The 26,648-nt window shown below is 35.1% G+C and overlaps 2 protein-coding genes across 2 annotated transcripts; both read left to right on the top strand.

Moving 5' to 3' along the window:
• Nucleotides 1–420: 420 nt before the first annotated feature.
• Nucleotides 421–17,305, top strand: LOC147409078 (Cysteine proteinases superfamily protein). Its single transcript, XM_086425259.1, has 16 exons — nucleotides 421–749; nucleotides 2,138–2,484; nucleotides 2,576–2,669; nucleotides 2,747–2,796; nucleotides 4,479–4,679; nucleotides 4,777–4,852; nucleotides 6,015–6,123; nucleotides 6,729–6,797; nucleotides 9,123–9,254; nucleotides 10,324–10,524; nucleotides 10,626–10,681; nucleotides 10,790–10,883; nucleotides 12,516–12,606; nucleotides 14,399–14,518; nucleotides 15,264–15,698; nucleotides 16,387–17,305. The coding sequence occupies exons 1-16, from the start codon at nucleotides 599–601 to the stop codon at nucleotides 17,032–17,034; spliced, it is 2,874 nt and encodes a 957-aa protein (XP_086281385.1). The 5' UTR covers nucleotides 421–598; the 3' UTR covers nucleotides 17,035–17,305.
• A 3,034-nt stretch (nucleotides 17,306–20,339) lies between these two features.
• On the top strand, nucleotides 20,340–25,889 carry LOC147409079 (O-fucosyltransferase 31-like). Its single transcript, XM_086425283.1, has 10 exons — nucleotides 20,340–20,685; nucleotides 21,745–21,807; nucleotides 21,931–22,015; nucleotides 22,171–22,241; nucleotides 22,416–22,504; nucleotides 22,599–22,802; nucleotides 23,703–23,973; nucleotides 24,484–24,711; nucleotides 24,795–24,992; nucleotides 25,536–25,889. Exons 1-10 carry the CDS (start codon nucleotides 20,488–20,490, stop codon nucleotides 25,743–25,745), a joined length of 1,617 nt encoding a protein of 538 aa, XP_086281409.1. The 5' UTR covers nucleotides 20,340–20,487; the 3' UTR covers nucleotides 25,746–25,889.
• Nucleotides 25,890–26,648: the final 759 nt, after the last annotated feature.

Raw genomic sequence — 26,648 nt, forward strand, 5'->3', positions numbered from 1 at the left:
GATTTGTACACACCTCCACATCAGCAAAGTGCAAAATTAGGTCAAATTTTAGGTCACTTTGGCATTATTCTTTTTAAATACACTAAATAACTTGGGTGCTCGAGTACTTTTTACTCATGTATTTTTTTTTTATGTTTGGGTGGAATCGATCATCAAAACCGGTTGACAAATCTCTAGGAAGACTACTACTTTTTCTTTGTCAACTGCACAGTGTTACGAGAATCACCCCACGTAGCTTCCTTTGGTAAGGAAATAAGGAAAGAAAATAAATGTGAAGAGCTTCTCGTTTCTTGACCGAAATACCCTTTCAACAATTATAATTATAAGGATCACATTTTACGAGAACAATAGTTATTTTTGTATTTTTACGAATAAAAAAGGGCATTCGCGTAACTTGGCTCCCTAAATACTAGGGCAGTGTTGACGGTCTGGCAGTTCGCGCCCCTTTCAGTCGATTTCTGCATAATTTCTCTGAGATGCTGTGACCTCGAAACCCGCCGATCTTGCCTGAATTTCATCAAATATTACTTCTATCCGATCGAAGACACCTTAATCGAATGTTTCGTGATTTTCTTAGATAGATCTTTGTTTCTGATAGATGAAGAGCTCTTCTCGCAAAGGTCTAGAAGTTTTCGATTTTAAAGAGGAAGACGAGCTCGTCGAATCGTCCGCGGGAAGATATATGGGGAAATTCGGAAGCCCTAGGGAAGAACAGTCCCCAATTACGAAATACGACTTCCTTAAACACTGTAAGCTCCGAATCAGAAACCCTATTTTTTCTGGATTTTGTATTACATTTGTTACTGATCCATTTGATAAGGTAATTCGATAAGTAATATGTTGGCCAGGAATTTTTTTTACATAATAAAAATAATGTTTTGTTTCAGTATAATTGTCACTCCTTTACACATTTTTTTATTGTTTATGGATTTACTTTGTTATTTCACTTGTTTCTGATTTTCTGTTCGTGTGGAGTTCAACTTGTTCATCAATCAGGGCAATAGAGTGTAATTGATGGTGCTATAAATCTTAATTATGTGTTATATTTTCATATATAGAGACCAGAAATACCACTAGAGAGTTAGCTTTATTGATCTTTAGGGAGGAAGCTTGCGGGGAAATAAGAGGATTATTCTCGTGGCAAGGATATTAAAAGCACTAGGCAGTGGATGCCATTAATCTCTAAGCGGGGCTTAACTGGAAGAAAAAAAAGAATTAGTGTTTCAATTTGCCATATATAGTTAGGGTCATGCGAAATAAAATGAGTAAAAATGTATAAATGTGCCATAACCAAGATAATACAGGCTTGTAAGTGAACACTCAACACAACTAATATGCAAGAAAAATAAAAACCATGCAACCGTCAATGTCCAAATGGATTAATGACCACTCTCAATAATGTTTAATGTTAGATATGCCATCCAAGTTTGGGTGATATTTGAAATATTCCGTATTTCTAAAATTGATTAAATACTCATAATACCACTGTTTTCTTGAAAAATATTATATAAAATTATCATTAAACTCCACTTTTTTGAAATCCCGCTTAAAGTTGTTGGGGGCCTTGCAAATTTTTCGACAACACTACTACGAAATTCTAGGTAAAAATGGGTAATTTTAAAAATCCTTGAAATAATTGTTGATATTTGAGATACCTCTTATGTTTCTTGATTTAGAACGACATATTAATGACACAGTAACTAAATGTGTCAAAACGAGTTAAGCGGGTTGACTTCCCTAACCTAGACACGACCCATTTAATAATCTTGTTAGATGGGTCGACACTATTATGACCCAAACCCAATTAGGCTTGACCCACCCAAACCCACTAATTTCTTGTCATGTTCGTGGGTTGTGTTAAGATTACCACCCCTAAATTGGAGGGATGCACAATTTCATCATAAAATCGATCTATTTATGGTATGAAATATTAATTTGGTCATCTTTTTGAGGCATATTTGACCACCAATATTTATATTTAAATATTATGCTACTTTGATGTCTTTCCTCATTCATATATTTATGATCTTTGGCCTGATGTCACTACTTCAGCTCGGGTTTTATTCCTCAATTAGAAGGAAGAAAAAAAAAAAAAACCAGATTTTATGTTCTGACTCCATGAATTTTTCTTCTATAGTTTCCAGCGGAGCTGATGCTCAACGAATGGACGTCAGTGATGGGATGTGTGTTGATGTTGATGCCAGTGATAGTGATCATAAATGCCAAGATCTTGGTTCGTATGCTGTGGGCACATCTGAAGGTAGATGTGCAATTAAAGGAGTTTCTGGGTTAGATGAAATCCTGGTATCCAATTTTATCAGTCATGAAAAACATACTCATGTTAATCCTGACAATATTGGACCTGAACATACGATTGCTGGATGCCTGAATGTAAAGTCGTATGCAACAGAAGCTTTGAATCTTCAGGAACCTTTGTCTGGGAATGAACAACCAACTTGTACCAATCCAGAGCTGCCATCCGATGTATTCAGTTTTTCTTCTTTGCTTAATAGTGGCCTGTACTCATATGTAAACTTGAAGGTCCACATCAATTACTGTCTGGAATTTTCTGCAGGATGACCCAGTTGATGCGACTTCAAATGATGATGATGAAAGTGGGAAAGCAAGTTCTCCATCGACTTATTCTTCTGATATCAGAGGAAATGAAGGTTTTTCCCTTATCATTCTAAGCTGTTGGTGTTACTGCACTTCACTGTTCTTAATAGGCTGTGCTGTGTGCCTTCAGGTTGTTTAGAAGATTCGGCTTCAGATCATTATTCAAGTGGTTGGGAGGAGGTAAGCATTTTTTATACGATGTTTTTTACTTTTGATTATTTAACAGTATTTTAGTTAGAGAATAGAAAATGGTAAAAGATAGTTTGCAAGGCTGAGGCTCCATTATAAATTAAAAAAAAAAAAAAATGGAAAAGGGGGAAGGAAGTGTATTAATCTTATGGACCCACATTATTGTGGGTTAAATGTTTGGTGTTGCTAACGGATAAACCTGTTCTTTAACAGTATCAGTACTCCAAAGTGCACGTATAGTCACTTTGAATCAAATTTGTGATCTTCCTCTTTGAAGTTGAAGGGCAAATCAAGTAGAGCATTATGCATAAAAGTTTGGATAGGAAGAAGTCAGTCTAGTTATATAAAAGGTAGAGGGTCAAGATTGCATTTTATAGTTGGGAAGGTCTTAGGCTAGTTTTGCCAATAGTGAGGAAAACACAAGACATCAATTGGATTGGAATTAATTTGAGAATCAATTCACGAGGAAGATACAAGCAAGAAAGTAAAAGTTTTGCAACCTATGCTTTCTTATTTGTAACAAGAAAAATTTATATAATAAAAGACAATTGTGGCCCCACTCCAGCAACAGTTATGGGGTTATAAATGCCCCTTCCAACTACATAGGAGTGGGGTCCACACTACCCCACATTTTATTGTCTTTCCTTTTCACACCCCTTCAACTTTATTATCTTTCCTCTTCCCCACCCCTCCTTTTTCAATAATACCCCTCCAATTTTACTATCTTTCCTCTTTTACTGCTTTAATCTCAAAGAGGATGCCTGTGCCTACGGAATGGGCAAACTCTGGTTGTATTATAAAACGTGCAATTATACAATGATTTGGGAAAACCATTTCTTAGAAAAAAGACAAATACAAAGTTACAGCCAAGGGCAACTAAAAGAGACTCCCCTGATATCCTAAAGGCTACTAAGTCCCAGATATCGACAAAATCCTCATACTTATTGCCATGAGATTCCTTCAAAATGGAAGCCCCATGCTATGATAAATCTTTCAGTCCAAGGGTTTTCATCTACTAAATGCTTTTGAAGCGCAGTACATATCCACCTACGTAACTATGACAATGGCAATGTTACATGTCTAACGCATATGCAAGGTGTTCAACACTCCCTTCAAGAAATCCAAAACCTGAGCACATCAGTTTTTCTTGTGTATTATATATAATTTGATAAGTCAGTGCACATGCATCATAATGCAATATTTCAGTTATATATAAGATATATATTTTTTGAAGTGAAGATAAGGAAAGAAATTAGCAACCAATAACTTTTAACTTTAAGTAGGTTTACAAGTGGGAATCCTATTGAACAGCTGTAGTTGTTTTGAGCACTACTAAGTAATATATGGAGGATTGAACACCATATCCCTCTTTTAAAAATTGTTTGAAAATAGACTCATAATAGAGTGACACTACATTTATGTAAGGATGTTTATCAGGACATATCGACACGACAAAAAACCTTTGAAGTGCCAATGTCACCGTTACTTAGATATCAACGGGCTCTCTTTAACTATAGGCAGAATTAAATTTCTTTATGTTCGTCATTTATGCCTTTCACATTGTGCTCTTATTTTGACTTTTGAGAGTTCTATTCGATGATGAACCATAATTTTACTGTTTTCCATTCTGTATTGCATTGTCTCTGACTGCCCTTTTTTGGTGATATTGGCAGGAAAACATGAATATGGCAGTTGTTATTACCCCTGACTATCTTATATACGGGGGAGACGTATATAGTACCGAATCTCTGCTAATTTTTTCTTGTAGTTGCATTAAACTTGAGGGCAAAAATGCATATGGAAGGAAGGAATCTTTTAGTTCTGAATGGGCAAATGATGATGTCATGGGTATTGAGTCCCAATGGTTTGGGAGAGTGAGTTCATCCAGACTGCTCAATTGGAAGTCAATTGTTCTGTCATGTTATACGTAGTTGGGCTAAAATCTTTTCTTTTTTATGTTGCTGGTATCAGGTTGGAACAGCTTTGGTTAAGCTTTGTGTAAGACCAATTGCTGAAACAGAAGCCGGAAATTCAAATGGAACTTCAGGTTTGTGCTTTGAAACAAATTTAATCTATGACCTCCCCCCCTACGCACACACATGAAAACACATAAAAAGAATCTCTTTCTATATGGGATTATCGCAGAGTCCGTATTTTTATTTTTAAATAGAAATGACGGAAAAATAATGTGAAAACCTGAGAAGGAAACGAAATCATTTTTTCTGGTGAATAACAAAGCTGGCATCGAAGCCGATATGATTGATGACCAACTGGGCTGTGGCTGTCATTTTGATGTCAAATTGCTATGTTCAGTTTTGCTGGGTTAGCTTCTGAACCAGATGTCATCAATGCTTTCCCTGCACAAGTGTTTTACCAAGCCGGGACCCACGACACCTAAAACAGTAGTGCTTGTGCAAAAGCTATCGCTCATGCATATATCTTATACATGCTTTACAGACACACGAAAAAAAAAAACAATGTAGCATATTCAAACTTTGTATTCTTTTCTTCTTCCTATAGTTAAGATGATTATGGTTCGAAGTTTTATATCATTTAGTTATGTTTTGGCAGAACATTCCTGTTTTAGCTGGGACTGGAACAAAACATTGACCCTTAAACATCGAATGTTCTGCGATGTCTTGAGTTGTTTCAGTTGTCCCCGTTTCGGTTACTATTGCTTGTGTCTATGATGAGATCTTATGATTTGAGTGCCTCTTTTATTTGGACAATTTTTTTATATTTAGAAGTGGACTTCCTGATCTACCACTATAATTTATCAAAATCTAGTTTGGTACATTCATCCAAATAAGTTTCTAAAAGTCAGCATCCTTTTAGTTTCAAAACCTTCATTATCAAGCAAATGAGCAATCAACTGGTCGATCAATACTTTTTTTTTATTTCTTTAGTTTTTATGAAATAAATAAATAAATCTGTTGCCACTTAGGATTCTCTTAGGTATTGGTTTCCTTGAGGTGCTGGTTTCACTTAGGCATCATCAAACTCTTTTGAGTACACTCTTTGAAATCATATTAACACCCTCAAGACAACAGAATTAGTTGAAATGCCACAACTTGGTCAAAAATTTTAAAACTTAATCAGAAAGCTGATTTAAAATTACCTTTTTTTTGCATCTGTTATACTGATTTTTCTCTGTCTTAGTTTATTGATTTCAAATACTAATGTCATGTATAAATGAAAATGGTGCACAGGAATTATAGAGTTGACGTTTGCAGTTTGTGACCCCTACTGGTTTGACAAACAAGAAAAGATCATGTCAATGAATGAAAGATACAAGACTATATGGAAAGTCTTGTTTAAGTGAGTTCCTTCAAATTTTCATTACGATTGTTATTTGTCTATTTATCAAAATGAAGCCTCGAAGGTTCCAATGTTTCTGTTAGAAAGGAGACTTCTACAATGTTTTGAGTTTGTGCAACTCGAAAGAAGCCAGTGGCTGGGTTGGAAACATTAACATAGCTCTTGATTTGTATGTTCCATTTTCAGTTATAATTAGAAGACGATTAGAAATTGTTCTTGCTTTGTGTTTCATGTTCAAAGTTCACAGGTCAAAGGTTTTTAATCAAATTCCTTTTGACATGGGCATTATGCTACATGGAGAATTATCTGGAAGAAAAGAATTTAGTTTTGGGAGGGTTGATCTTGTGATAACTCTGTAGTTCTCAAATCTTCAATTCAATTCTGAATTTCATGGTTTTTTTAGGGCAAAATTTTGTGGAATTAGGAATCAGGAGGAGCTTCAGCAATGTTGAGTTCAAGTTAGTTTACCTATCCGGAGGGAGGGAAGATCTGATGATGTGTTGTTGATGAACAGAATGATTTTCCCTCTTATAATGTTTCTTCTTTACACTACTTGAATTATTTTTGGTACTCAGTTTTATTTTCTCTCAATAATATTGCTGCAGTACCGATGCAAGGAAAGAAGATTTTACTGGGAAGAACAGGGTATATTCTTCAACGCATTATTTTCCCTGGTGAGTGAAAGGAGTGACATTTTTCTGGTTAATATTATATGTGGTTGAGGTGAAACTTGTGATGTTTAGTATGTAGTCCAGAGTAATTGTTAAAGTAGAAAATAAGCAATATCTTATTTTGAACTGTATTTGCCAAGTAACTTGGTTATTTGAAATTTTGGAATTGGTTATGATTTTGTGTGATGGATCATATTGCAATTTTACTTTCTTTATAACAATTATTAAATAAAACTTCATTGAACACCAGCAAAAAGTACTAAAGGAAGGTTACTTGGAAGAGGCCAAATCCTGGATTTCTCTAGTAAAATGGGAAAGCCTCCACATGCCTATCTTTTTCTATGATACTCAAGTAACCACTTTGTGTCGCTCTTCACAGTAAGAGTCTTGAAGTTTGAAGCTTTAGATATGTTCCAACCTTTAGAAGAGAGAAGCACTGTGAATTTTTTGGAAATGTGATTCCCTATGGTATCCTTGGCACTTGAATCACCTTCCCTTATGGACAAGCTCTGGTTGTCTAATGAGCAACCACTGAACTGAAGCTTAAATACCTTCTGCTGGAGGCATGCTTAGCTGTTATTGAGACATAGATTGTGGGGGAGGACTTACTGCTTAAAAACATGTTAGAAATTTGAACCCAAAGAGATGCACATCCCCACCCCCACCCACCCACCCACCCACTCACCCACAAAAGAGATGCTCGCACAAAGAATTCTACACTTACAGTTGTCTCAAATCCTAAAAAAGAAAAAATTCCAAACGAAACAGCGAGCAAAATGGATATCCAAATAATGCAACCCATGATTCTAGGTTTTTTTTGGTGCTGTCATGACCAAGTAAAAGTTAAGAACCTTATAAATGTTCATACATTGATGTGTATGTGACACTTTTCATAAGAATTATAAACATTATGAACCTGTAATCATGTGAATTATTCAGATTACATTGCTATGGATTTGAATATGATTGTGAAATCAATGCTTGCGTGTGCTTTTTAGTTTTGCTAGACACCTACGTGTGTTAATCAACTTGTTTGAAATTTGAATGGTGTTTGGAGTAAATTAGTGAGTCTCATATATATATGGGACAGGATCTCTAGCCAACTATATGGCCAATGTGTTTTGAAAATATGGGTTAGGAGTTTCGGAATTGATTGATTTTTGGTGAAGATCATCTCTATGGTGAGGAGATCATCCTCGCTAAAAATCAACCCATTCTAAAACTTCTAACACATGTAGGACAAAACACATTGGTTATATCGTTGTCCGTATAGTTGGCTGGCGAACCTGACCATATATATATATTTCCATCATACATGTGATATTCTTGAGATTTGGACCATTTCATCATGACACTGACATTTTGAACCCTGACTGTTAGATTCCTCCCCATGTGAGCTAGTGGGGTCTGACCGGCTGGAGCTGTTCCTGCTATATTAGTACCAGTGAAAGTTACAAGCTTGATTGTTTTATTTTCAAAATAACCAGATTTGATCCAAACAATAGGCATTGGCTCGAGTTGTTCCTGCTATATCGGTGCCAACAGAAATTACCAGCTAGACTGTTTGGTTTACAAAATAACCAGACTTACTACAAATAATAGGCACGTCAGATAAACATGAACAGTTCAGTGAACTCTTGTGGTTTGACCCTTTCTGAGCTCACTTATTATCATGAATTGCTATGCATGTAAGCATGGAATAAATTTGAAGCAGTGAACTCATTGTCCCGATATTTTCATTAGCATCAGTTTCCTGTTTTCTTTTACAAAAATATTGAAATATGACAAAAGTTAGGTAACTCTAATGATGACGTAGCTGGTGTTCTGACAATTAACGTGCTTGTTATGTATGATATAAGTATGCCTAAAAATTTATCATGGTTATTTTTGTGCCTGGTCATTTTTTATATATGATACTGTATATATACTGTAGTTCTTAGGTTTATGTCCATGCTTGGATGTCTCTGGTAGCAGGTTTAGTGGAGGGGAACTTCTGGTAACAAGTAAATCCATCTTTATTTTTTCGTTTCATCAAGTATGAACCATTTTGTATTTCATTTATGTTCTGGATAAATTGACTCCTTTACAAATCATGGTTGAAGAAACATATTTGCATGTTTATTGCTTCTTAGGCATTAGGATTCAGCTTAGCAATCTTATAAGTTTTATATCATGATACTAGATAATAATTTTTCCTTGCAGAATTTTCCTCCCTCACTCTCTCATATGAATATTTCTTAGCAGAATTCCTGTATTTTATTTTTTCTGACTATTCTTCTTTCTTCTTCTTTTGTGATATTTACTGAATATATATTTGAAAATTTTCAGTTTTGATGAACCTTTTGAAGATGTTATCTATCCAAAAGGAGATCCTGATGCTGTGTCCATTAGTAAGAGAGACGTCGAACTATTAGAACCAGAGACATTCATCAATGATACAATCATTGACTTTTATATCAAGTAAGTTGAGTGCAGAGCTTCGTTGGGTTCAAAATATGCATATCAGTTTTGTTTAAATGGTAGCTTGACCCAAATCTATCTAAAACAACTAAAAAACTTGGATTTTTTTGTGATTTGGTCCAAACATAAGTTCAGTATTGATTTGGGATTTCTCAAAAGAGGATGTAAGATGCATGCTTTTACTCCAAATTTTTGTGTGCAACAAGTTACATCACATAGATCCATTTGTTTTTTATGTGATTTATGGGTTTATTTGAAGATTAAGATTTTGTTAGCCTTTTTATTCTTTTTCAATATTTATTTTATCTGACATGAATTTTCCATTTATATTATTTTTAAATAATATTTGAAATATATATATCTACAAGCTTGTAAAAGTAAGAGAAATTAGATGCTTTGGCTAAGATGGGGGGTAATTAGTAATGAGGAAACAGTAATCCTATACTATTATATAGGATTAGGGTTAGTTTAGTGAAGTAAGCTTTAGCTAAGATGAACTTCAGAAGGGTTAGTTTAGTGAAATTAGCTTTGGCTAAGATGAACTTCGGAAAGGCTAGGCTCAAATGGTATATAAAAAATTTGGTGACGTGGAAAATTGCATCAATTTCCTTGGCTTACAGTCACTCTGTGAAACTATGGGAGAAATTCGTGGAGAAAAAAAGATTAAAAAATAACAGCGTTAGAGAAACTTGGCTCATGTGGAAGTTTGCAATAAATTGTCTTAGCTTAAGAGTCAGGCTCTGAAATTTGGATTGTGTCGGTTTTCAGAGCTGTTTAAAAGTGAGACATGATGAAAAGTTTTAAGACAAGAACTAAAGGTATCAGAGAAATCAATTTAGTTTAATACCAGTGTTACATATGTATCATATGATATTGATCTTTTCTTTTCCATAGAACTGCATTAAAACCACAGAACAGGGAAGTTTAATTACTAATGTTGCAGAATTTCAGGCTTTTAAAAAAAGGGAATACTGAATGTTGTATACGCGTGTGTTCTTCTTGCTTTCTTTGTAGCCCCACAGTTTACATTCTGAAGATGATATTTACTATTACTCTCAATGATTGACAGGTATTTGAAGAATAAGATCAGACCCGAGGACAAGCATAGGTTCCATTTTTTTAATAGTTTTTTCTTTCGAAAGTTAGCTGATTTAGACAAAGATCCGTCTAGTGCTTCTGAAGGAAGGGCAGCTTTTCAACGTGTTCGCAAGTGGACAAGAAAAGTGAATCTATTTGAAAAGGATTACATTTTCATTCCTGTAAACTTCAAGTAAGAATTTAGTATGCAATTGTCTTGCTTGTAAAGAAAGGGGCCCCTTATTATTCTTAAAATCCCATTGATTCAGAGTATTTTTGCATCTTGATTGACAGTCTTCATTGGAGTTTGATTGTCATTTGCCATCCTGGTGATGTGGCTACTTTCAGAGGCAAGTTTTTGTGGGATATTGAATTCTGTTTTAGTGCATCACATGTAATTTTCTCATTTTATCCAGGTCCGAATATGTGTCTCTGTGTTTTTTATGTTATTTTTTCAGATGAAGAACCTTACAAATCCCCTAAAGTACCGTGTATATTGCACATGGATTCTATAAAAGGAAGCCATAAAGGCCTCAAAAATCTTGTTCAAAGGTAATGTCTCTGTATTAATTTTAGATTTACCTTCGGATTTCACTATCCATATGGTCTGGACTGCATGCCTTCACAAAAAAAAAAAAAATGGAACATTTTTCATCCGTAAGACTGGTTTTCTTTTTAAAGAGAGGGCTTTAGAAGATAAATGAACCAAAACTTCTGAAAACTGACCTTGTTGTCCGTGACCATGCTTTTTTTCTTTTAGCTGGTTCTTTTCATTATTTCATTTCTTTATTTTGTTAAGTTGTTCCGATAAGTGACATTGATGTTGCAAGATAATGTCCAGCTTAACCGCCTGGAAATAGAAGTCTTTGTTCCCATGAGTCCCCTTGTTGCGTGTGGATTTTTAAGTTTCATTTGGTAGCTTGCCATTTAACCACCCAATTTTTGGCTAGGGTTGCTCGTATATACAATATTGGCAGTTTCCATGCTACATAATTTGATTGGGTAATATGCACTTTCATGATCTGATGCGCATTTTAATTTAAGCAAAAGTTTGTCTTCCATAATATCTATACATTTTTTGTATCAGATTATTTAAAACACTACATTTAACATGTACTAGAGTATTGAAAAGTACATTTCTCAGAATATGGAAGGAGCTGTATGTACATCTTTGATGGGTTTCCAAAATCATCATGGCTGAATTGATAGATAGGAGACCACCGCGTTGAAGAATTAAAATCTTATCTTATCTAAAAAGTTCACCTTGAAATAAGCAAAGAGAGAAACTATTAGCTAGTTCTTTATGTGCTGACCATTATGAAGCAGCTAGGTGCTAGTGGATAGGTTGTCTTTTCATCGTTTAGTGAGAAAAATTCTGAACTATACCAGTGCAATAAGCCCATAACCAAACACAGAAAGCGAAGAACATGAAGGAAAAATTAAAAAATTGCTGATAGGTAAAAGCATGTTGTCTTAACTTTCCTGGTATGGTAGTTGGATGCATTGATGGTACTTGTGAGATCAATTTCTGCGGTGTAGTTTTACGCTATCAGATGACGGGTGGAATTGAACATAGATTTCTTGAGAATATTTTACGAAGAATGCTTTAACTGAAATTATTGTCCTGGGTAGAATGGAATGGTGGTATAGGGTTCACATAGCCGGCCCAAATTGATTGAATAAATTCTCTGTTACTGTTGTCATATTGTTGTTAAAGAGATTTGGATCTAAACGTTGTAAGCTTACATGTGTGGGTGGGGTGGATTGATAAATAAGAACCAATTCTTTTATTAGATGATATCAGTGCAACAACCTTGCTGGTGTTCTATCAATACGTGTCATTTACTTTTGCACAAGTAATTGGTTGGCAAAAAGTATATATATCCCATTGCGCTTCTTAGATGACTTTAGTTTTATAGTATTTCTAAAAGCAGTTTAGGTTTGTTCTTAATAAGGCTTGAATTGTTAGCATGTAGTTTTTGTGTGAGAAGTAAATGCAATTTTACCTTTCCCACTGTTATAATATCCAATTTCAACTTCACTTCTGTTGATTTTTATTTTTTATTTTTTATTTTTATATGGTAGAAATGTATGGTTGATCTGTTGAGAACTTTATCTTTTTATATTTTAGAAGATTATAGTAATAGTGGTTGACTTTGTGGCCTCATTATATTGGGATGACAGTTACCTATGGGAAGAGTGGAAAGAACGGCACACAGAATCATCTGAAGAAGTTTCATCAAAGTTCTTTAATTTGCGGTTTGTCCCTTTAGAGGTATTGCCTATCCTTCTGGTTAACACCTTGATGAACTTTTTTACCATATATTTATAGGTGAAGAATCACCATACAAGCTGTAAGTATTTGTTCTCATTCCATTTAAATGAAAATTCCAAAATTCTCTGCTAGTTTAAGGTCAGGAAATTAATACAGAAATAAAAGGTGTATGTATGAGAACATCTTTGAATAAGAGATTGGAAACATGCAGTGAAGAAATGATTTTGGGAGGTTGATTTCATAATTAGTTAGGTTTTCATCACATTTTAACTTGTCTTGGTAGCATGAAGGACTAAAAATTGTAGGAGCGTTTGGTTACTTCTAGAAGTCTGTTTGTGGATGGACTTTATTGCAAATTGAGTTTCTCGTGGACTTACTTTTATCACTTGATTTAGCAGTAGACCTGTTTTACACTTGGAAAGTCAATCAGGTAAAAAAATCTGAAGGATTCTCGAAGAATTTGTTATTATTTTGTTGTCAAGAAATTTTAATTGGGAATACACTAAATGCCTCAAACTTACTCTCGTGGATGTTTTGTATGAAGTATATCTTCAATTGTTAGTATATGCTTTAATTTGGATATCAGTTGACTCTGTTAACTGTGTTCTAGACTTCTAGTGAATAACTGGAATTTACTATGGAAGAAAGATTAAGGGACATATGGAAGAGGTTTCCCTTGACAAAAACAAAGTCTAAAATTTAAACAAGAATATAGATTAAGCAGCAAACTAAAGTATTCATGGATGAGGCTTTCCCAATCGACGCAAAACTTCTCTTTCTTCGCTCCATGGAACGCCTTGACCATGTTCCAATCAATATGAACACCTTCTAATTCTCCGTAAACATCTGCAACCACTTGCTCTCAAATGTTCTCCGGTTTCATTAATCAGTTAATAGAGTTCCATAATTTGTACACCATAATTTTTTATTTGTTGTTGGGGTGTGTGTGTGGATGGTATGAAGAGGACATCAATGGTTTGCAGGTTTGCATGGGTATATATGGGGATCCACCATTTCAATGGTCCCAGCTAGGAGGTTTTTTCATAGATAGTAATAACAACTAGGAGGTTTTCTCTATATTTGTCCATTATTTCCCATTTCTTTTACCTTCCATTGTTTTCTTTTTCAACTTATTAGGAGCAGTGCCCTCAGAGAATAAATGAATAATACAATAACTTCTTCCCTACAATTAATTACAGAAATGGCTGCTCTAATGATGGAAGCATAATTCTTGAAGTTCAAAAAAATGGAAAGTACAAACAAGGCTCACGCTGCCAAACCCAATATTTGGGATAAAGCATAAGATAATGAAGTAATAATGAAAGGATAAGCAACTACTTTTAACTGGTCAGTACTACGAAGACAGTAATAATGAAGCAATTCTATGTTAAATATAACCCCTGCATAAAATTATAAATACACCTACTTTAGTACTTGAGCTATGGAAGGATCTTTATAAAGTTCTCCCAAAAATTGTTTAATGTTTAGCCATTACCCTACATAAAATAATAAATGAACTTGTTTTAGCAATTGAGCTATGGAAGAATCGTTTATAAAGTTCACCCAAAAATGGTTTTCTCTAATGCACCGACCAAAAGTATGAGCATAGCTGATATCATTCCTCACCAGCTTTTGTGTTTGATCTCATTTTTTCTTAATGGTGTTCTGTGATGATGTCATATTTATTGAATTACCATGTCTGTAATCCTTGGGGAAAATTTTTCGTTTTAATATTTTCCATTGATTTCATAAAGGCGTGGTATGTTTTTCTCACGTTTTCGATACATTTCAGCTGCCACAGCAGGAAAACTCATTTGATTGTGGTCTCTTCTTGCTCCACTATGTGGAGCTGTTTTTGGAAGAAGATCCAGTTTACTTCAACCCCTTCAAGATTGCAAAGCTCTCCAACTTTGTGAGTGATGGCTTTCCCTTGCAACAAGCTCTTTATTTTTATGCTTAGGACTCAATGAACTTTACATGGAGATAACTGTCTTCTCTTGAACTTCTTGACATTTTTTCTCAAGTCTCAACATAGTTCAAAGTCTCAGGAGACTCTCAGTTTTGACTCTATTACTCATGTCTATGTTGTCTTGATCATTGTCACCAAATTCGGCGACTTATTGAAAAAGCCGCAATTAGATCGTGACTTTTTTTCCTTCATTAATCTAATCTTGACTTTTTCAATAAGAGGAGATGACCTAGATAAAGTTTCTGCCTAATCATACCGAGTCCCAAATGATTCCTAGTAAGAGGAGATGACCTTGAGAAGATGATGGTATCCATTTTATCGATGAAGCATCCGAGAATGATTGCTTGGTTCTTATATAGGATTTTAACATGTATTCCCATCTATCTAACATATAGAGGTGGCCAAAGAGAAATTCTTCAGTTAATCAACAGTAAGCAGGTGCACCATGACAGTGGGACTTATTTTTGAGTTACAAGGATATGCACCAAAACGAATCCCTTACATTCGGTTAAGACCATAGGATTCTTAAAGGGTTACTCTTATGTGTGACATATTTCCTTATTAACTACATTAAATGTTAATATTGCTTTCCTTACTTTGGGTTTTATATTAAATTAAATTTTATTCTTTTTTTTTTAATTTTTAAAATGCATTCTGTCATTTTTATGAAGTGGATTTCACTGTTCAGCTTAATGTGGATTGGTTTCCACCTGCTGAGGCTTCCCTGAAACGTGCTCGTATCCAGAAGCTAATCTATGAACTTCTTGAAGACTATTCCCCGAAAATTCCTCCTGCTTCTTGCAATGATGAGCATAATAATTCTTTGCAATTTTCTGAAAATGATAATGGGAGAGAAAATGGTCTAGAGTTTCTTTCAGAGAGAGACAGCCCAACTAAAGCTTGTCATGGTAATTCATCTTGTTCTACTGCTGACCAAGGGATTGAAATCAAACTGTTGGCAGTATCACCTGGTGGTGCTCAGTGTGTTAGAGATTCGGGATTGGTTTTCAGGGAGTTATTTGAGCCAGGAATTACTGCAGGATCTTTCCCCAATGGACAGTTTCAACCTTTTGACCAGACAGCACCTTTTCAGAGTTTCAAGGATGTTTTGCCACAAGTACAGGTATTCAGCTTTTCTCCCTTTTTCACAATAAATTCAACTACTGCTCAATTTGATAGCCACATATCTCAGGACATATTCTTAAATTTCAAGTGTAGCCATGATTTTCAGCAAGCAGAAAAAGTATCCAAAATATATTGTTTAGTTTATGTTATTAACCCTTCAGGGAGGGAGAGCTTTGAATGCAGGTATGTTTATGCATATTGAACAAAGTCACGTGTACTGCCAAAACAAAAAGATACGAAAGCAATAATCAAGAAAACTGAAATCAACAGTGTTGCAATTTAAAAATCTTAGTGAAGGAGTACTTTTATTGCGATATTTTTTAGTAGTATACTCCACAAAGCCTCGACTGATGAGGAGCGTGAGATTAATTCCTTTATCTCATAGCCCAAAGTACCTTGTAACTGCATTAGAGCAAAGGAAGATTTTTGTGTAGGAAAGGTACTCCATAGTGTTGTAGTCAAACAGACTCATAAATATTTAGTTGAAATGTCATTGCTTCCTGCATTAGACAAGTAGACCTTTGTTAATTTCTCTGGGTGTAAATGAAAGCATTCCTTAGTTATGACATTGGATGAGAATTGTCAAAGTCTCTTATGTAACTTCACATGAGAAGATTCATTCCATATTTTTTTAGGGGCTTCTGATTGAAACTGCTGAAATGGTTTCCTTTTTTGGTTGAAAATAGGAAGATGCAGCAACTGATGTGGAAATTGCATTCTCTCCATCGGGCAGAGCAGACGGTGTGACACTGGCTGGAAACACAGAAGAAGCTTGTACAACCTTACCTGCCTCCAAGGAATTTGGAATGATTGACACATTTTGGAACCCTGAGATCTCCATGCAGCATGAGGAAAATGAAGATGACATCTCATCTCCCAAAACATCTAGTTTTGGGTCCCAGAATTCATCTGAAGCAAGGGTAGATGAACATCCTGCAAATAGTGATACTGTGACTCCACATCAACTACAAGTAACGGAGAAGCAAAGATCCGTCTCACCAGAAAACATTGGATGTATCACAGGAAGCCCAGCTTCGCCCTCTAGTGAGAGGCCAGAGACTTGTATAGTTGAAGACTCCCAAGAAGTTGATAAAATGGCCGAGAGCGAAGAAAGTAAGGATGCTCTTTCCATCAACCAAGATCTCGTTGCCTCATTCGATGAACATCTTGACTCCACTGAAAATGGGGATCAATTGGGTGAGAATGTGCAATTGAGTGATAATGATCCTGCGTCAGGATCAGATGAACGGGCTGCAAAAAGGCCGAAGCTTATGCCTCCCCATGAAGGAGAAAGGCGGCTTACGAGAAGTTTGACACATGGTTTGCATTCATGACAACTATCACTGTTTCTGTATTTACAGTTTGCATAAATCTGCGTCTCTTACATAGGGTATTGATTTGGGGTACTGTGAATATCTGTGACGCCTCTCTACCTTGACAAGGTCTGAATTTTCTTTTTTAAGAAGAAAGAATAGATGAATAGATACACCAGCTGGTATTGTAGCATTAACCATTTTGGTAAAGCTGTAATCCTTGTGTTGCTGTGAGGTTACATTGCTCTTGAAGTTTACAGATGTTATGTATGTTTTCTCAGATTCTGGATCCTGCACTGGTCTCCCAGTTCTCATAGCGGGGTGAAGAAGGTAACTTGGTAGCACATTTGTTCTCTAGTCAATCATCATCTTATACCAAAGGGTTTGGGGTCGCCTTGATGAATCATGATCCTCAATTCAATTGATACCCGACTGACTTTCAACTATAATGGGTTTCTGCCCAGATAGATTGAAAGTTTAATATGTGGTAACTGGTCCAATGTCATGGTTGGTCCCCATGACTGCTGTATATGATGTAGAGGCTCACACGGCTGGCAGCCAGCGTGGATAGATGGGTTGGGCTAACAACCTTCCAACTTTTGGCATTATGAATGATTTGGACATGAAATACTTTTTTGTGGACCAGTCAACTCTACCAATGAACTTAGAGCCAAAATTCTTTATAGGGAAAATTACTTTAAAAGGACCTGCCTGAAGGATCATTTTCTAAGTAGATCCTAAGTTTTGGACGGTCTCTTAGTAGTCCATTTATTAAACTTTTCTTTTCTTAACGGTCCTTGGACTTCATCTCTCACATTTCTTATAATTGAATGCTTTAAATGTTTAAATTCATCATTTTCATCTAAAAAATTGAATTTTTGGTATTTCAGTCAAGTTTAGGATTTCATTCTATCAGAAAGGGTTTAAGAAGGAAGAAGTTATTTTCAAGGTTTTTTTTTTTAATATTTTGAAGATGTATATAAAAATTATGATTTTTTCATTTTGTTTCTTAATTTTTTTTATTTTATTTTATAAAAATCAATTAAAAATGATTCTTTTAGGTTGAAATCATCTAAATAAGTCGTTATTTCAAATTTTTAATCTATCTTTATGTGTATTTTAGTTGAAAAAACTCATAAATTGAAAATAGGTGGGTGGGTGTCAAGTTCACAATTTTTATTTAAAAAGTAATGAACTCGAAAGTATATAATAGTGAGTTCAAAGGTAAAAATTGTGAATTCAACATTAGATAAAAAAATATCGAGTTCGACAATAAATAAAATTGATGAACTTGATATAAAAAAGTCGTGAGTTCACCAATGATGAGGGATCATTAAGAAATAAAAAATTTACTAAATGTCCTATCAAACTAAAGTGCAAAAATTAGGCACTATTTAAAAATAAATCCCTCCACGTGAGTCCTCTAAGAAATTTTCCCTATTAAAAAATTATAATAAATATTAATCCACGCGAGGCACTCTAGTTCTATAGCCTAATAGTATTGCAATTATTGCAACTAGACCTCAAATTTTCTGAATAAGAAGGGTTTTTCCCCTTCGATAGATTTGTTTATTTATTTTGGGATTTGGATTTACTAATCACCAATCAAACATATTTTTGATCTGTAGGTCCGAAGTTCACGGGTGAGCAATCCAAAGAGTGTCAGGTGCAAGGTCTTAAAATCTCGGGTCTGACTCTTTGGTGGGTGGGTCCTGCATTACAGAAATAGTTGTTCCTTAATATTGCCAGTAACTATAAATAGAATGGCTCTTTAACATTTTAGTTGAAACATAAAAAATGGAACATTATGTCGTCCAGGACCAACACGATACAACTTCTACTTATTATTATTGGGAATCTGTAAACAGTGTCATCTCAAATCTCTGCCGTTGGATTAATGGAGCGTCTCAAACATGGTTTGAAGTTACTATTTTCTTTTTAAAAAGGAGAACTACTAGTGATTTTTTGGGGGTAACCAAAAGAAATCTGTTGACCTTTACTTGCTTTTTATATTTCTACTCTTTATATATATTATATAACAAACACTACCCTCCAAGAAAAAAAAATATATATACCAATCTAAATAGCTATTCTTTCATCATTTTTTTTTCAAAGATTTTTTAGAAGGAAAATTACATTAATTAATTAAAATCAATAGAAAAATTATCCAAGATAGCAATTTTTAACGGACGGTTGGGTTTTGTAATAGTCATAACGACATATAAATGAAAGTTTCTATTGCCACACCGGCTTTTACTAAGAGCACTTCTAATTCATATGAAATTTTCTAGGCACATAGTTTAAAACTTGGTTTGATGTCTCGTTTCATTTATGAATGAGATTGAGTTGTCTCAAACAATTAGTCTTGAGCAAGTCATCTCAGTTAAAGATGATTCATCTCTTTTCCTATGTTTTATCCAAAAAGTCTTTGATTTTTTTTTTCAATACCAATCATCTTTAATCTCTATAGACAGGTTTTCATTCTCACCTTTAATTTTCAAATCTCAAAATAAGATAGGATTTTTATTTTTTTAATAAAAATATAAAATTTTGGATAAAAAAATTTAAGAGTTGTTTCCCGTGAATTAATGATAGTTGAAAATGATGAATCAAAGTTAATATTGAGCTGATATAAAAAAAACAAAAGGAAAATATATCGTGAAATCTTTGATGTGATATCCGAATTATCAAATGAGTCATTATGAATGTTGTATCACAAGAGCCTGAGACAATTCACAGAGGTTTAGGACTATTCAAAAGAAAAGCTACATTTCTTGGTGTGCTCTTAGTAAAATTCGGTGTGGCAATAGAATCTCTCATAAATTTGGGCATTCCTGAATCAACGTAGAAGAGCCGCAATTACAGCTCATCTCTTATTTGGTGTATTGTAAGTAAAATTTTGGTGTGGTAATAAAATTTCTTTGTCGTGGTGGTAATGCTACTCTCACCTCTCATGTCTTTTAGTACAGTTCCGACATTGAGCGATCATCATTATGAGAGAGAGAGAGAGAAAAAAAAAAAGGCTTATTTAAAGACAGTATTTGTTTGGGGTGCTGCGGTGTCCATCTAAGTGCGTACATCATCGACACGTATCATGAATTTAGACTCAAATCACGATGTGATGTCAAGTGCGGAGTACTGTACTATAAATGTCGGTGCTCATTCAATGGTGCACCACAAGAAACAAAGCGGATGACACTTCCTTCTACTTCTACTTTAGTTTTAAGCTTTAACGTCACAGTCTCTGACTCTCCATTCTCATTACTCCCGAGTCCAATTCCCCATTAAAATTAATTTTAATTTAAAAAATTTATTGTTGTGGTTGTGGAGCTAGGTATGTGATGCCTTCTTTTTGGCCCCACCACCCCATCACCGCTGTAAAAGAAAACACATTCTCTCTCTACAATAATAATGCCGTTGTTTTATAGACTACTACAACAGATAACCTCCAACGGATAGGAGAGCCTCACTCACATGAGAAATTACTCTTATTTTTCATCTAGGGCAATTTCTAGGGTTTCCAGATCTGAGAGTCGCACAGCGAGGATGATGTTCAATCCTCCGCCATTTCGGAGAGGAGGAGCCTTTGCAGCTCTGTTCGTGTTGATTCTCCCTGTTTTCTTCCCCAATCTGTTCAGTCCCTTAGGCCATGCTTCCCCTTCTATCATCTCGGTATCAACTTTTAATCTTGATTCTTAAAGTTTTTTTGTTTTGTTAGTTTCTGTTAGAAATTTATTGGTGTGATCTTTGGATTTCTTGATTTTGTTTTTTTTTGTTATCTGAGATATGTTTTACTCAAAAGTTTGTTATAGATTTCTAAATAAAGAAAGTTAAACTGGTAGAAATTATGAAAATCTGCAGCTGGTATTGTCGAATGGGTGACAAATAGTCTAGGGACTCGGGGTTAGGTGGCTCAATCGACTCGGTGAATCTCGCGAGTCATCATCGGTTTTGCATAGATAATGCTTTCTTATGGTTGATTTGACCTCCATTTTCCCAATTTCATTAGAAAGTTGATAACTTGATATAGAATATGGTCTTTCAGTTCCATTAATCCTTCTTAATTTCAGAAGGTCTTGCTTTTGTATGCTTGTATTGTTGTGAAATCTGATCAAGCTTGGCTAGTAGGTGTACATGTTAATATTGGTGACCAACATTCTTTCAACGTGGACTCTCTCTTTTTTTTTTTCCTTTTTCTTGTAAATGGTGATCATCTTCCCTGTTGTAGGAACGTTGATGTTGGATTTCTACATGGGATGTGAAGAAGGCAAAGGAACTCTTTTTTAGCACTAATATAGTACTAATTTAAATAGATTTGGGTTTAAATAAACCGAAGATATGCTTGTTAAATAGTAGTCTCTTAAGCTTGCACAAGATACATGATTTATCTATTATAAAGGAATCATAATGTATCAATAGAGTTGTGCTGCAAGCACTTACAAGATGTGTGATTTATCTATTAATGTCCAAGGAATCATAATTTGTGCATATATTTTTGCTGAATTACGATGACTTACCCTTTCATTTTAAACATTTCATGGTACGGGTCGTGATACTTTTTAAGCTCAAATAATCAAAGGGTGTTAAAGTATGTGACTACAGTGCCCATCTATGCATTCATGCTTGTTTGGTCGTAGTCGTGGTTGTGAAAGTCATAGACAATTGACGTAAGATTGCCATAATACTCCACTTATCATATATCATTTAATGGAAGAAGATACTGTTTTGTAGGAATGGAATACTCCTAAACCTAGGCACTTGCCTCTACTGAAGGGTGCTTTGCAACGGCCAACGGTGAGGATTCAATGGTTATGAGGATGTCTTTTTTTTCCGTTAAAGATTACATTTTTCTTTTGAAATTGCTTTTCTGAAATTGTAGATTTAAAATATTTTTGTTTAATATGTTTTCCCATCCAGGCATATGGGCAGCAGTCATCAGATCTCTGGTCTCCCTTGACTGGCCAAGGATGGAAACCATGTGTTGAGTCATCAAGGACTCCCGGTGAGTGATAAGATTGGGTCTGCCGTTTAAGTTTTAGTTAGTGTGCTTGTGATATTAAGTAATGAGAGGCAGGAAGTGTTGGAAATCATCTTGTATTAATTTTATCAATGCATTTTTTTAATCTCCAATGGACTCTTTGCTTCTTTTTATTGTAGTGTTACCAGAGAAATCTGAAGGCTATATCCAGGTGTTTCTAGATGGAGGATTGAACCAGCAGAGAATGGGAGTAAGTAATTTATTTCTTCAAGATGAATATGTAATATTTCTTAAGGATACTTAGAAAACAAGATACCTATGAGGATGTCCAATTCCAAGTGGCCTTCTATTTTCTTGTTTGTAATATTTTGCAGTTGTTTGTTGACCTTATAAACTAGAAGAATTAATTTGTTTTATTTTAAAGGTTTGTGATGCAGTTGCTGTTGCTAAAATCTTGAATGCAACACTTGTGATCCCACACCTAAATGTGAATCCTGTTTGGCAAGATTCAAGGTACTTTTTGTACAAGCTATCTTCACTTCCTTTATTGTAGTTTCCTTTGCATGTCATAATATTCGCTGTTGTGACATTATATTTTCTTATGCAGCTCATTCACGGAAATATTTGATGTGGATCACTTTATTGATGTCCTCAAGGATGAAATTTCTATAGTTAAAGAGCTGCCTCCAGAATATTCATGGAGCACAAGGGAGTATTATGCTACAGCTATTCGAGCTACAAGGATAAAAACAGCACCTGTTCATGCTTCAGCTAATTGGTATCTGGAGAATGTCTTGCCTGTATTGCAGAGGTTTGTATATAAATAGATCTTCATTTACTTGAGTTTTCCTATTAATTTTTTGGTTGAACTTTCAGGTCCAAAGGATTTGTATGCATCGCCTACTTTAATCTACTTTTAGCAATTATTAAGCTTGGGTTGGCTTCTTGGGTGAAAGTTGCATTCTTCTAAATCTCAATTTGTATGGGCAGCTTCGTTTCAAATTTGTTTGAAAATATGAAATGCTTCGAGTGTTCCATTAAATTAGCTATTAGGGTTTAACTACGAACTCTATTGTCGCTATTCCTTATCTTTGGGGAGCAATTTAGTTGGAGATTGTTTGGGTATTCCTCATAATGTACGATTTTATTTATTTTTTGATAATTTAGAAAATTTTATTGAAAGAGGACAAGATGGCCTCTAGTTTAAGATTTATGGGTAAAACATCGGACCCCATCTCGCTAGCCTGATGGAAAAAACTCACTGATAATTGGTGGCATTACGAATCTCATCAATCTTAATGGAGATCTTGAAGCGAAATCAATAGCCTGCATTGTTCTTAGTCAATGCTCCCGAATTAGGAGCTCTAACCATTTGGACTGTGTGATATTTAGCTCACTGTTATGGGACCCTTCGCTTTTGGGAGGTATATTTGTTTCTCCTTGAGTGCTGAAGCACCAAACATGTTTATCCTAAGAGATAATATAACTGAAGAGTAAATTTTAGGCTGAATTTCCTTTGTAACAGTAAAATATCATTTTCAGCATGAATTTAGCCCTAAACATCACCAGCATTTTGTAAATAGATCTCCTTTTCTATGTTCAGAATACCTTTCTCTGGTTAACTACAGCGTGTTTCTAGTCTGTCAGTTATTCCTTTTTCCACAATTGTACCAATATGTATGACGTGGGGTTACTGTTGGAATTGATCCAGCTATGGGATTGCTGCTGTTACTCCATTCTCTCACCGTTTGGCATTTGACAACATGCCTACGGACATTCAACGTTTACGTTGTAAAGTGAACTTCCAAGCATTGGCTTTCGTCCCTCATATCAAAGCATTAGGAGATGCTCTTGTCAGTCGCCTTCGATATCCATCTGAAAGAACTGGAGCTACAGATGCTGAGTTCCTGCAGAGTACCACAAATAAGAAAGCCATACAGGGAGCTGGGAAGTTTGTTGTGCTGCATCTTCGGTTTGATAAGGTAATACTGCTTTTGGTTTCTCATTGAAGTTCCAAGAATTAATATTCAGTGGATGGAACTTCGGCATCATATGCATATGTTCAAAATTAGAGATCAACAACCTCGATGGTTGTTGTTATTCAAGCAATATGGATAGGACAAACACCTTTTTTGAGGATATCTGAAATACATGCATTTTAGACCATAAGAATAGTAATACATACATAATTAGTGGATGTTGCACAGATGGCTGAGACCTCAATGGGTGCCACGACCTCAAAGTTGCTTTTTGTCAAACCAGTAATATATACATAATCACCTTGTTTTATCCACTGTACAAAATAATCTATAGTTTAAATGTTTGGTCATACAATTATCCAGTACGGTAAAGATCGATGATCACCACATTTACCTATATGTCATTAGAGAATCCAAACTGTCTATGTGATGAACACCTTATATTTCCTCACTTTCATTTAGCTTGGCTTGTGAATTACTAATCCTATTTATTCTCTTCATTAATCTGGTTAGGATATGGCTGCCCATTCAGCGTGTGACTTTGGTGGGGGTAAAGCTGAAAAACTGGCTCTGGCAAAGTACCGACAAGTGATGTGGCAGGGGAGGGTCTTAAACTCTCAGTTTACTGATGAAGAGTTGAGAAATCAGGGGCGATGCCCATTGACCCCTGAAGAGATTGGATTGCTTCTTGCAGCTTTGGGCTTTGACAACAGTACTCGCCTCTATCTTGCTTCCCACAAGGTTCATTTTATACCATTTCCGTAATGAAGAACATTTCTACTGTTTTATATAAAGCTTGAAACTCAGATGGTTTGTGTTTTCAGGTCTACGGTGGGGAGTCAAGGATCTCAACTTTGCGGATGTTGTTTCCGTTGATGGAAGACAAGAAAAGCCTTGCTTCTCAAGAGGAACGTGCCAAAATTGTGGGCAAGGCTTCTTTGCTAGCAGCAGTTGATTACTATGTGAGCATGAACAGTGACATATTCATCTCTGCCTCTCCTGGCAATATGCACAACGCTTTGGTAAATATTTCTGACTGATCTATATGCTCTTTCTATATACGAAATGTGGTCCATTCATGCCATTTTAACCTACACATTTCATGGTAATAATACATGTAACTGCTGCACACAAGAAGCAATGGTACATGTAATGGCTATAATCAGCTTATAATTTAATCATAGCGGTAGTGTAGGTCTCATGGTGGGACCCGTCAATTGGTGTGCTTAGTGACAATTCTCCGAATTTTTCAAAAAATATGTAAAATTCTCTGAATCAAGGGTTAGCTGATTAAATTGGCGAATTAATTGACAATTCCTCAATAAATCGGGAATATGATAACATTTTTATCCTTCACCTCCAAAATTTTAATTTTTTCATCATTCAAAAATATATATATTTTTTTTTAACGAAACTTCTCAAATTGAAGCCCAACCAAATAATTACTGAATCCAAACTTTGTTACTATGTTGGTGCCACCTTAGCAATGATGTATAAACAGAGTCAAATCCACGATAAACATTTGAACATCTTTAAGTTGATTAACATATCTGTGATATCATCAGGTGGGACATCGGACTTATGAGAATTTGAAGACAATAAGGCCGAACATGGCTTTGTTGGGTCAGCTCTTCCTAAATAAGAGTATAGAATGGTCAGAATTCCAGGAGGCAGTCCAAGAGGGGCACAAGAACAGACAAGGACAGATAAGGTTGAAGAAGGAGAAGCAATCCATATATACATATCCTGCTCCCGATTGCATGTGTCAGGCTTAGTTACTTAAAAGTAAACCTATTTGTATGTTTCTTAAAGAAAAAAAAAAAATGCCAAACCTTCTGTTTGTATTTAATAAATTGGTGCAGTAACCACGGATCTGTTATGTAATATTCTTATCCAACTTTTATTATTTTCATATTCAATACCTGATCGTTCAAATTTGTCTTGAATTTTTTTATTTCTGTATCTAAAACATCAAATCTTTTATCCAAAAAATTTGGGGGTTTGGCTTAAGGAATCTTGTTTCCTCCTTGTCTTCAGCTCAAAATGACTTTCCTCTATAGCGAACAGAACAGAAGGAACCAAATCTATCTTATGGGAGTCGATTGTACGGTTGGAAACCCTCAACTCAATTCAAATTTTCATAGTCGAGACTTTGGCAGAAATTTCTTTGGACTTCTTGATCCTCGGACATAGTTCCCTCCAATGTGTCCATTTGGGCAACTATCTTAGAATTTTGGTCATGAGTCATAGTCTGCTTGGGCAGGGTATTGCTCTCGTTGGATTACTCTTATTTGCTTAGTTAGTAATAAATATGTTAAATCATCTTTTGAGTCATTGTTCTTTTTTATGTTCATCTATATGATCTCATTTCATTTCTCCAGTCCACATGTTCTGGATTTTTCCTGGAATCATTTTAGTTATTTTTCAAAGTTCGTAATCCTCAGCTTTTAAAGAAGTTGCACTCCCTTACACAAGGTCACCTATATGAATTGGTCTAGGGGACTCTCCCTACTCATACTTATCATTACTGGACATCTCCGAAATTTTTTCTATGATCTAGTTGTACAATTCAAACCATTGTGGCATCAATGTTGTTCTTTACTAATCACTAGTTGTCACTGCCTGCCAGAAACCATTTGCTTCTATGCATGTCTACTAATAACAAATCAAATAGTATT

The sequence above is a fragment of the Akebia trifoliata genome, chromosome 2 (assembly GCF_017979445.1).
Source record: "Akebia trifoliata isolate Shusen 1 chromosome 2, ASM1797944v1, whole genome shotgun sequence".
NCBI classification, from domain to species: Eukaryota; Viridiplantae; Streptophyta; class Magnoliopsida; order Ranunculales; family Lardizabalaceae; genus Akebia; species Akebia trifoliata.